Here is a 12,564-nt window from a genome sequence, read left to right as displayed (position 1 = left end):
GACACTAAAATGCTGCAACAACATCAACGGAACAGTCATATTCGACGGGATCGACCTACCAGGCCTCAGCGAAGACTCCGCAATCCGCTACCACAACATCTGCATCTCCTACCTGATCGAGATCTCCAAAGACCCAGCCGAACTCTGCAATGAAGACGTGCTAACGGCAGCAACCATCCTCCGCTTCTACGAGCAAATAGACGGGAGCCCACTCACCTACCACATTCGCACCTACCCCTACCCACAAACTAACCAAATTACCTAACTCCAGCCCCCTCAATAGACACCGACACAGAAGCCTACCTCAAAGCCGTCCAATTCATAGTACACGCCCAACACGACGACTCCTTCTACGCAGCGCAAACAATCCACGGCCCAGCCCACGACACAAACATCCACCCCTCGCCCGCAATCTCCGGCATTCATAACGAGTGCGGTTGGGATATCGATCTGTGGGGAGTATTTTGATGACACTGGGGAGAGGGAGGCCTTGGTAAGGTTTTTGGGGAAGTTGGAGGTTGGGCATGCTTGGCCGACTAGGGGGATTGTGCGGGCGTTGAGGGAGGCGTGGGCTACGTAAGTATTTAGGGCTAGTATAGTTGGCTCTATACAGAGAACAGGGATAGAGATGTTTGTAGATGGGGCTATTGGGCCTTTTTTCATTGATAGGTACATGGATGAAGCTGAGATTGTACAGGACTTTGGAAGGTAGAAATTGTAGGAGGCTGCAGCTTACCGTCTACGCCTAGGTCACGACCCGAGGTTCGGTATCTTTCTCTGCTGTCTTGTAAATATCTTCTAGAGAGCGGGTCTGCACTGGTGAGCTAGACCCATAACCTCTAGATTACAGTATAGCGGCTTGCCGAAACAACTTGTGTAGCCCACATACGCCGAGCAAGCTAAGAGAGCGCCATTGCATACAGAGACAAAATGATCCAGCTTTGCGCTGATTGATGCAATAAGGCATTGCTCCAGCATGGAATAACATCTCACATTGCTAATTCCCACTGCCAATAGAGAGCATTCCTGCAAGATGTCCAACTTTCGATGACATATGACTACAGAATACCATTTAGAACCTAGCTACTGGACTACGATTAGCCCTAACTCTTCAATCCATAGCTACCTAGAAGTCAAGGCGGAAATTACTCCATCTTCACAACAGATACAAAAGAGCCATAGCCTCAGAGGAAAATGAATTAACAGTGATAGCAATCTCGTGTCTATTTATTTGCGCGCATAGCATCCATTAGATTTAGTACTTCTCTGGGATGTCATTAGGGCAGCTTAACCCAGGGCTAAGCATACTTCCAGTGGAGACGCCAAACATCTGCTATGTTCTGAAGGGAAGTGATCAACGCCTAGCCTACCAGTCATTTGCACTTATAAACTGTCTAATTTGCCGGGCCCTAATAATACGCCGATGATACACGGAATCCGGAATCTTTAGAGATAAACCTACATTCCGCCTAGTCAACGATTATATCCTGTCAACCAGAATTCCCACTAAAGCTCCGCTATCAGCCTCTACCCTACTCCATTTAGATTAGTGCCCTTGATCATTATCTACACTATGATATCGCGTGTATAGCGTCATTTGAATGATCATTTCAGGCCTATAGATATTGCTCATTTTATCATTAGATCAGAAATCAGACCTCTTCATTTCATGATTGTATACCTTAGGATTCAGCGGTAGATTACTAGGTCATACGGAATCCCGCATTTCTGATATATCCTTAACATAAGAAAGCTGCATAAGATGGATCTCCACAGCTCTGCCGGGTTTCAAGCTCCAGGCTGGTCAAGATCCATGAAGATTTTTATATTCCTCCGCACGGGTATTTCGATGTAAGCCCTATAAATGGTCGGTGCATCACTACCCTGGACAAAAAATCAGGCTTCGAAAGAAAGTGGCCTTCTACAGGACCACATTTCTCTAAGCATATTGACATACGTGGAAGAATAAGCTACTAACAAGCATAGTTCGGCGAGCGATTCGGGTTTCCTCGACAAAGGAAAGGGCATTAAGGGCCTGGCGAAGGCTCTCAGTTCTGGATTCGCATATTCCAGTTTTGTCAGGTTGTTCCGTTAGTTAGAGCTGTTGCTCATCCTAGTATTAGGATTTCCGAGCAATGACAGTGTAACATATATTCAAAAGTTCTCAGACAGCAAAGTCACATTCACCAAACAGGAAAGGCTTGATACGGTAGACAACGGTCCTATGTATATGGCTAAGAAGCTCGTCCACGCTCAGGGGGGAGAGAAAGAGGGACTCACTGGCAGAGACGTTTCATTGACGGCAGTGGCGAACGTCGGAGCCGGAAGCGATACGACGGGTCTCAGTCTTAGCTCAGTGGTCTTCTACATCTATCAGAATCCTCGCTGTCTGCAAAAGATACGGGAGGAGATAGAGAATACTGGGCTCGGTTCCAAGAGTGAGATCACCTTCCGGGAAGTGCAGAAATTGCCGTATCTGCAAGCAGCGATTAAAGAGGCGCTCCGTATGCATCCGGGGGTTGGATTTTCTTTGTAGCGGTTAGTACCCAAAGGTGGAGCTGTGATTTGCGAGATATTCTTGCCTGAGGGTGTACGTGCTGTATTTCCTCAATATGTGTTCTTGCATGGTAGCTAACGGAGTGACATCTGCAGGCCAACTTCGGTGTAAATAGCTGGGTCTATCAGCGCAATAAAACCGTCTATGGACTTGGTGCGGACGTTTATCGGCCAGAGCGCTGGCTTGAGGCTGACGGCGAGAAAGCAACGTGCATGGAACAGTGCTTTATGCCCTTTGGTGTAGGTTCTCAGACGTGCATTGGGAAGAACATATACCTTCTGGAGATAAACAAACTGATTCCAATGCTTGTGCGAGACTTTTGACTTTGGCTTTCTGACAAAGGATGGAAGTCCGCAGAGAAGCGAGTATCTTCCTGGAAAGTGTATGTGGTTTGTCAAGCCAGATAACTTGTATGCACGGGTGAAGAGGCAGGGCATCGCTACCGACCTTTAAAGCACGAACTGGGTCCACTGCACCAGGCCACAGGGAAGGTTGGAGCTAATTATAGGTCTAATACGCTCGCTAGTCTGTCAAATTGTGTTTATTCCCGTCGAGACAATGTATTGGTATTATACATATTCACTATATATAGACAACATTAGTAGTCTAAGCGGCTAGCATAGAGCGTAGCTAGACTCCAACCTATACACAATGGGCTCGATGTGCAGTTGTGAAATTCACTCACTGCGTGAAGCCCTTGATAGCTATAATTATAAACAATGCAAGAGCTATCCCTCGGTACATTACTCTAGGCGAGCCGAATGTAGCCATTAGACAGTGATGAAATAGGGCCACCCGTCTTTCTTGTCTGGACGCCTTAGTAACCGTTATGCTGAAATATCTACTAATACATATGACTGACAGTCATAACCTCTGCAAAGTCTATATATATAAAGGGTGCTATATGTACATCAAAACACTTCCACCACTGGGCCCTGGTATACGTTTCTCGCCCGCAGGAAGTAGTATACAATAGCAATGATTATAGTCCCGAAGGTTCCGACCACGCTATAATTCATGGTGGTATAGTCCACTACGGCTTCGGTAGGCCAGAAGCTAAAAAAGATCACGATGATTTGATACGCAACGGCAAACATGTTGACGGCGATGCCAAGGATTCCTGGGACACGGAATGGGCCCCATACCAACGGTGCATTGGGGACGTTCACAGTCATCTCCTCGTTCTCGCTACTGAGGCGAATATCTCCGCGGATGCGACGGTAAAGTAAAAGACCTGAAACTGTCAGATATGACAGATATAAGCCCGAAATAGCCATAGACAGGATGTCATTGAGAGCGACGTCAGAGCCGATATTGATGAGGCCAAGGAGACATGACACGGCCATGGTGAAATAGACAGAGTTAATCGGGACGTTAGAGGTAGTAGAAACCTACAATAATGCGTTAGTCCCCCGTGGGTCACGAAAAGAACAACAGGTGAATAATGATATATACCTTGCCCCAAAATCGCCATCCCGGAATTCCTCGATCACGGGCAAACGACCAGAACTGGCGGGAGGTAGCAGCTAACATGCCGATGGTAGAGCACAAGCCAATCACAAGCAGAATACATATCATAGTAATAGAGCCACCTTTTGAGCCCGTTGCTTGGAGAAAAATCTGCATATACGGATAGCCTGTGGGGGTTTCAAGAGCAGTGCTCAGATCGCCCATACAGAATAAGACCGCAATCAATATTCCGAACCCGAGAGTACCGTTAATCAAGACGGTCATAAGCAGAGCGCGAGGTATGGCTATCGAGGCTTGTTGAACTTCTTCAGCCATCTAGAGTCACGGTCTTTAGCTGCCACTCCGGATATGATTTTAGGAATATCCACAACTTACATGGACAGCAGCGTCGCCTCCTGAAAATGCGAAGACCCCACCTTGCATTCCAAGAAAGAACACAATACCGTTCGAGGACCAGCCACCCTCATTCGTCCACATTGTAAAGACCTCCTTGGCACTTTTGTGATCTGCCATATAGGTGAGAGGGATCAGGATCGCCAGGAAGCCAACAATATGTAGCACAAGGACAAGATTCTCCAAGCGTGGCAGTAGTTTACCGCCGACAATATTAACAGCGAGGGAAACAAATACGCAAGCCCATAGAATAAGAGTCCCTTGATACGGCTGGGCGTTATAATTCTCGAAAGTCAAGATAGCGGCCCCTTGGATCTCGGTGCCACTAAGAAAGGCCACAGAAGCAAATGCGGCTTGCCATGCGAAAACGGTGATCCAGCCTGGGTAAAAAGTCGTAAGCAACGAGAGGTGATTGACTATATTGATCATGTATACCTGTGAGATAGCTCGCAAATTTCATAGAACGAGAAGGTGCAAGCATTGCGCACCAATGGTATTGTCCACCAGATGTTGGAGCCCTATATCGCCCTCGTTCAGTACGGTTTAATATGCGGCCCGGACCACAGTAACCTACATCGAGGACAGCTCGGCGAGAATCACAAAACAAGATGCTGTTCCTATCCATGCAAAGATATACCCGTAGACTGCAGTCGCAGGCCCGCCACTGGTTATTGGGTCAACTTTTATGCTCGATCATGGAGGGAGTAATGAAGACGGACTTTTCCATAGGTATTAGAAAGGTACTGCTTAGATATTAGCACGCATTTCCCTGTCCAAGAGAGTAATGACATGACTTACTCGAGTAGCCCTTCCCATGTTGCGATGATGGTGCAGCTGAACGCGAGAATGGAAAGAATACTGAAGTTTCGCTAAGAAGCAGGCTGATTAGGCTGTCGGATGGGAAAAGCTAGGCTACCATAGAGGGGAAAGAAGAGGAAGAAGCTTACCTTCAACACCGCCTTCTTGCCAATGCGCGCAAGATCCATGTCGTCGCGATCCTTGCCCATATCCATAGGCCCGGCATTGTGGCGGACCGCGGCCTGATTCTTCATCTCATGCGAGGACATACTGAGTATACGCTTCTTCGAGAAGCGTGTGACGAAACAAAAGAAATCAAGAACAAGCTATGGCAGGGAAAAAGGAAGCTCAATAAAATTCTCGAAAAGGAGGGCGGGGAAATATGGCAAAGGAATCCCACAGGGTTGCATGAGCCCTAAAAGCTACTAATGCAGCAGAAGAAGTCGTCGGCGAACCAGTTCAGGATGTAACTACTACTGGCCAGTTTGTTATTGAGTCGGACCATAACGGCGCACTAGTGAGTTATTATCCCTGTCAATTCATTTACTAGCTCCTGCACTGCAATTTCTGTGAGTGTAACGATATATTATAGCGATTGGTCTGGGCTCTCTATTATTAATATTGCTACTCCGAAGGATTACAACCTGACACCGCATGGCGCAAAGATCCCTGTCTAGTCTTTTAAAGGCGTTTTGTCCAGGGTTGAAGCCTTGAGATAGCCCACCTTAACTGTTACTATATAGTGTGCCCCCTTGGCTGGCCCGTTCATGGTTTGGCCCGTGCAACATCATTACCAACCAAAATACCCCAGCATTCTACAAAACAAAAGAAAAAGAAAAAGAAAAGAAAAAGAACGGAAGGACGTCCAATCTAACTTGAAGGGGGCGGAAATGGACGGCTTTTGGGCGCCCAGGAGTCGCTTCATGTTCCGTTCGCCTTAGCGTGCTTGGCACTGTTTGATATGGAGACCAACATTTAACTAAAGGTATACTACCTGGAACTAAATATCGGACGATATGATGTGGTTGGGTATCGCGCCGGCTCCCTCCTGACACCCTACAAGCAAATTGTACAATTGTGCATTGCATCCATCCAGAGGCGTTCAAGTGTAGACACCGTTTTACGCTTCGCCGTGGCCAAAAAATTGTCAATGCATTCCCCCATCCCACCTGCCCTCTTCTTTCGCCCATGTCTATCTCTGTTTAGTATCATACCATACTGATCGATGACACGGTTTGCGGAAGATAGCTGGAACCCGGCGGTTGCGGTCACAGCATGGTTCCTGATGAGTACCACCGTTCTCGCGGTCATTTCTCGACTTATAACAAAATGGCTGGTTTTCCGGAAAATCACCAGTGATGATTATATGGTAGTTGCATCAGTTGTGAGTCGTCCATTGTTGAATGGAAGCTGTACCCCTAAACTACTCACAGAATAGATATTCTGCGTAGGCAACACCATCGCCGTTTCCGTGGCTACTAGCAGCGGCTATGGCGACCACACCGATGCAGTCTCGAGGGCCATGCAGGAAACTGTGATGAAGGTAAGACATTGTAGCTTCGTTGGCTTATGTATCAGCACAGTACTAACGCAAAGAAGTCACAACTAGCCGCATCCCTGCTCGCTATCCTGAGTATATTGTTCTCCAAGTTAGCGATGGCAGTTTTCATTCGTAACCTTACGCCGACATCCCGAGACCACCTTTACGCGCATATTGTCCAGGGGCTGGTGGTAGTGTTCGCAGTGACTACTCTGTTTGGATCGGCTTTTCAATGCCATGCTCCGGACACATGGGACTATATATCCGGTACATGCATTGACAGGGTATGGGACTCTTATGCAACGTACTTGTATGCGAGTGTATTATAACCAGCTATAGGTCGCGTGGGCCACATTTGTCGCTCTCACAAGTGCTATCACGGACATTCTGATCATTATCCAAGCTATGCTCTTAATTAGCCATGTCCAAACTACATGGCAGAAGAAGTTCATGTTTGCGAGCATATTCCTGCCGCGACTGTTGTGCGTATATCTCATTGTCGCCCCAGTAACTCAAACACTGACCCTCCAGTGTCGTCGCTGCTAATGTCGCCCAAATCGCCCTCATAAACACCTACCCCATTTCAGGCGATCCCTTCATCGATACGTCCCCCTCTACAATCTGCATAGAGACCGCCCAAGCTCTCAGCATCATCACTGCTTGCTGGGGCCAGTTGAAGCCCTTCCTTACTCGTCTTCGATCGAACGCGTTCCGCATTCATGGCACAGAATGGTCGAGTACCTCCTACCACAAGGAATCGCGGACGCCTCAATCTCAGACCAGGACAAGGGCAACTACTATACGCCGTGGCTCGGCGCATGAGTTGCAAGAGTTTATGCCCCAATCGGCGTATGGCACACAAACGGAGGTCTTGGCGTCAAATGTGGCGTCTGACTGGGATTCAAGGAGTCAATCCAGCGAGACGCATATCATTCAGGAGACGACGTGGACCGTAACAGAGGCGCGATTAAAATGAACGGCCATGATTCGATGATGGTTGGATTGGTATTCGTTCCTTTGATGCTCTCCTCTTGTTTGTATCAGATACCAAGTGCTCTATTTATTTCCATATCTAACGACTATACATAAATTCTACGTGCTCTCCTAGCTGTGAAAATGCAGCCTTGCGCCAGCCATCTATGGCTTCCGGGCGGGTACATCTGGCATCATATACCATAGACATCTAAATTTCGACCGGAGTTTGAAAAATCCTATCACGGCAAGGTTTGATGCATACGGGTGAATTCCTCAACAACTAACTACAAGCCATCTCATTTCAATGCCAGGGCCTGGTATATCTGCCGACGTGAGCTTTCCTCTCGACATCCTTCCTCGTCCATATCAACGTTTCGATCGACGTCGAGGCACGCCTGAGCATCTAGGGCCCTTCTGTGGCTGGAAGCATCTACGTTACGCTCTCGATCATATCATTGATAATTGGGTTTGGAGGCAGCAAAGCAAAGAGCCAGTGTACCCCATCTCACTCGTGGCGAATTCTACGAGCTAGTGCGACAATCTAGCTCGGGCCATGACAATGCCTCCAACTATAGATGAGGGATTGTACCATCGGCAACGGCCCACCAACAACCTAGCCAAGAACGACAGGGGCATGTCATGCCATTTTCGTCCAATCCGGCCTGTTTCACAAGAATCCGGCGTCCGATCATGACCAGAACGAGCCATGGCTTGTGAGATCAGGGTCATTCTCTTTCCTTTTTGTCTGCAAAATGGCTACCAAGACGTCGACGCTCAATAACCAGCCGCCCCTAACCTTTTGAAGGAGATATATACTCCAAACCGCTGCACCTCGCTGGTCCCGCATCCCTTCCCGGTCTTCGACATCGAAGACGCCGACATCGAGGCTCTGCCGACGGTCCAATTTCCGATGATAAACCCGCCCAAGACGACTGGAAGCCAGTTGGACCATTATGGAGAGTATTTCAATGGATTGCAGTGAAGAAGCACTGGAAGAACCATGTGATGGGAGAGGATGCGTAAACAGACTTCGTAAAGGAGTTCATCGACAGATTTGGGTGGGGAACAGCGATATCAGAACGTGAAGTTCAAGCGACTGTATAAGCAGTTCAATGACCTGTACGTTGCGGCGCCACTGTTGACGAAATAGGTGATCTATCTGTATTATGTTATAAACAGCTTTTTTCGCCATCGGCCGCTAATCTCTAGTGGGCGGGCCAAGGAGTGGTGTTAATTTGGTTTGACCGTACGCCAGATTTCTGAATCTAAGACATGGGATCACAAATTAGGGTCATGGTACTAGCGAGCCGGTCTTTTCGCTTACAGGGGTGCTTCTTATACTCATTATATATTCTCTGGAAGCATCAATCTTGGTAGGATAGCCGAAACTACACCTTACCCTTCATTTGGTCCTTGCGAATATTCAAAATCAACCGCTCGGTTGCTAGGAAAAAGATGATACCACGCTACAAGCTCTAAATTCTGTATTAAACACTATAAACTACAAAAGCTAACACCGTGGCTGGTAGACTAAAGCCTACCCAAGAAGTGTTTGAACAAAGAAGCAATATGTACGGAAAAAAAAGTGAACCAGCCACCCGAAAGAAGAGCATCAATTTCACGCACTCGTATTTGCGTCGGTTTCCTCCTCATTCGTTTGTGACTCGGTGATCCGCTCACGCTCGTTGCCTGGACCATTCACTTTACGTAAGGTACCGCCTAACCACGCGAGGCCTCCACTCCAGGAATCACTTAAACTGCGAAGACGAGATACAGAAGTAGAAACATCAGGCTGCGGGGTTTGCGACGCGTTCTCTGCATCCAGTGTAATGGTCGATTGCCCTGCTGTGACAGGGGCAGTGGCAATGTCACCAGTAGAATTAAACCTCGCTGTTGGCAATGCCCCTCGGGCGTTCAGGCCCTCCTCAATGTTGGTGGGCTCTCCGTCTCGGCTGCGCAGGAATCCATCTAGGATGGTTGTACTGAGCTGCTTGCCCTTATGCCTTCGCAAGAACTTGCGATCCTTGGCCGGACTCGTTTCGCCGCGACGCAGAGACTCTGCTACCACTGCACTGAACCCTGCGGAAATGGTCGGAAGAAGCGGGCCAGGTGAAAATCGTGACGAGATCGAATTCCGCAGTCTGCGCGCTGGTGGTGTTTGCGGAACAGTAGCACTTCGGGGTCCTGCCTGCATGTCTTCTACTCCAGGGGGAGCAGGAACTTTGAGGCTATTATTTTCAATGCCGGGGGCAGGTGGGAAACGAAGAAGGACAGGTGAGTCGGATGTTGTGGGCCCGGACTGCCCTGGGGGGGTAACTGGACGGCGAATCTGAGGTTCAGATTTGGAGGTATCAATGGCTTGCTCGTGAGCATCCGCCCAAGGATTGGTCAGGAGTGAGTTGGGGTGCATCGGAGGGGAAGGCTCTGGTGATTGCTGGGTAAGAGAGTCGGCGGTCAACGAACTGACGGGAGACGACGGTGCGGCAGGTGAAACACCCCTGGGAGTGCGCTGATCTTCATCAACCCCTTCAATACCGTGACTGAAGAACGACCCAGAGGGAGACTGTAGACGATCTTTTTGGGGTTCCAAGACCCTCTGTGGATTCCGTACTCTCACATGACGCGCAGGAGGCGACATGTCGACGCTATCACGGTATCTCTCTCCGTCCAGCAGGCCAATGGCTTCCTCTTCGTCATCGACCGAGTATGTAGACTCATCGTCACTGCGGATCCTGCCACTGGTGATGAAATACACCCCCAAGAAGGTCAGGCCGCAGCCGCCGATAAACTTTCCAGCGCGGTCAAACGTGTAATTTTCGAAATCCCGGTACAGCACCGCACTACCGATAATCACAGAAAGTGTGAAGAGAACGAACTGGGTTGGAATCACCTGAGTGGAATCAAAGCGCTGCAGAGCGCGGTTGATGTAGCGAATCTGCATTAACGCGCTGAAAACGAGGACGAATACTAGAAGGTAAGTGATCGGAAATGTAATGACATGCCACAATGTGAAGGACAACAATGACGAAACACCCTTGGTTGACAAGGCAGTATATCCACCTAGACCCGAGAATGAGCAGTCGTCCAAATGAGTAGAAGCAGCTTGTGCTTATCACATACCAAAAAGTCCCACCAGCCCGACATCAATCAGGACCGTCCGCGGCCCATATTTACGACTTGCCCACAAGAGCCCGGTTATCAACACGGTGGAAACGCCCAGATACGTCAGAAACTCCCAACGGGTGATCATTACCCAAATATCATGCGGTCCGATTTTCTCCTCAGAGGAACTAGCGCTGAGAACCACCACCACCGCACCGGTAATCGCAACAAGCACGCCCCAGAAGTCGCGCCCCCGAAATTTCTCTTTCAGCATAATTGGCGCAATAACACAATTCGATATTAAAGCCACGACGCCCAATGGGGACACAATTGATGCAGGAGCAAAGCCATATGCCATGAAATTCCCCACCTCGCCGACGCACATCAACACAATTCCGACCCACCAGTACGGAGAGCGGAGGTACGATTTCCGGCGCAGATCCCCCGGTCGCACGGTTCGATCCGACATGAACGATTCGTTCAATTGGTGCTGGAGGGAATGCGTGTCATCCTCATCGTCTTCAGGCTCGAGATCAATATGAGGCTGATCGTGATGCACGAACCGGACTTCTGGAGACTCGTCCCTATAACGACCGAAGCGACGGTTCTGGTCCCTCCCCCGTGTTTGGCAGTCGTCATGTTCATGTTCTGTAACCGAACCATAAGCGTTTGGCGAGTCCCGGCCTGGATTCGCGCGTTTCCATTCAGCTTCCTTCTGTAGCTTTTCATGTTCCAATTCCCGATCGATCCGGATATGAGCATAGCGCTGAATGTTGAGAGCTAAGGAAATCAAGACGTTGCCGATTAGTGCTGTCACGATACCGATGAGAGAAGACCACTTATGCATTCCTCCTCCTCCACCCCCGCCGCCATCGTCATATCCGGGGTCCGAGGCCAACGTCGGAGACGGCTGGGATGAAGGGGAGATATACGGTAGCGGAAGGGTCGGCGTAGGCACGATGGAAGAAACGAAAGTCGTGAGCAGACCTGCTGCTAGGGGCACATCGTGGACGTAATCCATTCGGAATTTTCGAAGATTAAAAGCAAGGGGAGTGAAGGGATAGGGATAGGGGACAAGTCCGCTGTCACCGTTGGGGATCGTGATTATGGCTGAAACTCCAAAGTATCATTTATCCACCCGCTGTATCAGTATATAGAGTGAGATTGATGCAATCGCACAGTTCGTCTCAGATACTTCGGCAAAATTTCAAGCCTAGACGAGTGTTCATGCTGTTAAGGACAGCCCCATTGCCCTACGACACGACTAAATCTCCGAAGTGAGATACCACTCTCCTCTCAGGGAAATATCAAACCACACCTCCCAGCGTATTCAAGGAGGAGCAACCCGGATTAGATCTGAATATCCACCTTATACAAAGCGAGCGGTGGTTCGTGTCAAAAAACGATTTGCGATGTGGAGTGGGATTCGACGGAAGGTAGCCGAGAGAAGCCGGAGACGTCAGGAGTCAGATAGTAGAACTAGATAGTGCCTAGACTAAGATCCAACAGGTCGCACGTGCAATATCGCTAGTAATGATGGGGAGCATAAGCCCAAGCGCAGCATCGTGAAAGACAGGAGTCTTGGGGGAGGGGAGAGGGTCCAAGCTAATGTATTTCCAAACTAGTAGAAGGAAGAACAACACTATTGAAAGATGCTCGGAAGCTCAATTTTAATTGGTTCGACTCTGACTAATGACCATCCAAGTATGGATTTTCCTCGAAAACGTCA

At 48.8% G+C, this 12,564-nt stretch overlaps 4 protein-coding genes across 4 annotated transcripts; 2 read left to right on the top strand and 2 right to left on the bottom strand.

Moving 5' to 3' along the window:
• Positions 1 to 1,762: 1,762 nt before the first annotated feature.
• BDW43DRAFT_297288 (cytochrome P450) lies at positions 1,763 to 2,880 on the top strand (the record flags this gene model as incomplete). Its single annotated transcript, XM_032044359.1, has 5 exons — positions 1,763 to 1,851; positions 1,987 to 2,090; positions 2,124 to 2,504; positions 2,544 to 2,590; positions 2,653 to 2,880. The coding sequence occupies 5 exons, from the start codon at positions 1,763 to 1,765 to the stop codon at positions 2,878 to 2,880; spliced, it is 849 nt and encodes a 282-aa protein (XP_031904414.1).
• A 191-nt stretch (positions 2,881 to 3,071) lies between these two features.
• On the bottom strand, positions 3,072 to 5,749 carry BDW43DRAFT_263712 (putative amino acid permease). The gene is made up of 8 exons (XM_032040584.1): positions 5,368 to 5,749; positions 5,219 to 5,289; positions 5,140 to 5,163; positions 4,995 to 5,084; positions 4,856 to 4,938; positions 4,403 to 4,800; positions 4,013 to 4,342; positions 3,072 to 3,948 (listed from the first exon to the last, which is right to left on the bottom strand). Exons 1-8 carry the CDS (start codon positions 5,485 to 5,487, stop codon positions 3,469 to 3,471), a joined length of 1,596 nt encoding a protein of 531 aa, XP_031904413.1. The 5' UTR covers positions 5,488 to 5,749; the 3' UTR covers positions 3,072 to 3,468.
• Positions 5,750 to 6,443: 694 nt separating this feature from the next.
• On the top strand, positions 6,444 to 7,734 carry BDW43DRAFT_297286 (uncharacterized protein; the record flags this gene model as incomplete). Its single annotated transcript, XM_032044358.1, has 5 exons — positions 6,444 to 6,602; positions 6,657 to 6,761; positions 6,818 to 7,042; positions 7,098 to 7,240; positions 7,290 to 7,734. The coding sequence occupies 5 exons, from the start codon at positions 6,444 to 6,446 to the stop codon at positions 7,732 to 7,734; spliced, it is 1,077 nt and encodes a 358-aa protein (XP_031904412.1).
• A 1,395-nt stretch (positions 7,735 to 9,129) lies between these two features.
• BDW43DRAFT_179996 (DUF803 domain membrane protein) lies at positions 9,130 to 12,090 on the bottom strand. The gene is made up of 2 exons (XM_032038856.1): positions 10,854 to 12,090; positions 9,130 to 10,793 (listed from the first exon to the last, which is right to left on the bottom strand). Exons 1-2 carry the CDS (start codon positions 11,854 to 11,856, stop codon positions 9,352 to 9,354), a joined length of 2,445 nt encoding a protein of 814 aa, XP_031904411.1. The 5' UTR covers positions 11,857 to 12,090; the 3' UTR covers positions 9,130 to 9,351.
• Positions 12,091 to 12,564: the final 474 nt, after the last annotated feature.

This window comes from Aspergillus alliaceus, assembly GCF_009176365.1.
Source record: "Aspergillus alliaceus strain CBS 536.65 unplaced genomic scaffold BDW43scaffold_5, whole genome shotgun sequence".
NCBI lineage: Eukaryota > Fungi > Ascomycota > Eurotiomycetes > Eurotiales > Aspergillaceae > Aspergillus > Aspergillus alliaceus.
This window is presented reverse-complemented; position numbering and strand designations above follow the sequence as displayed.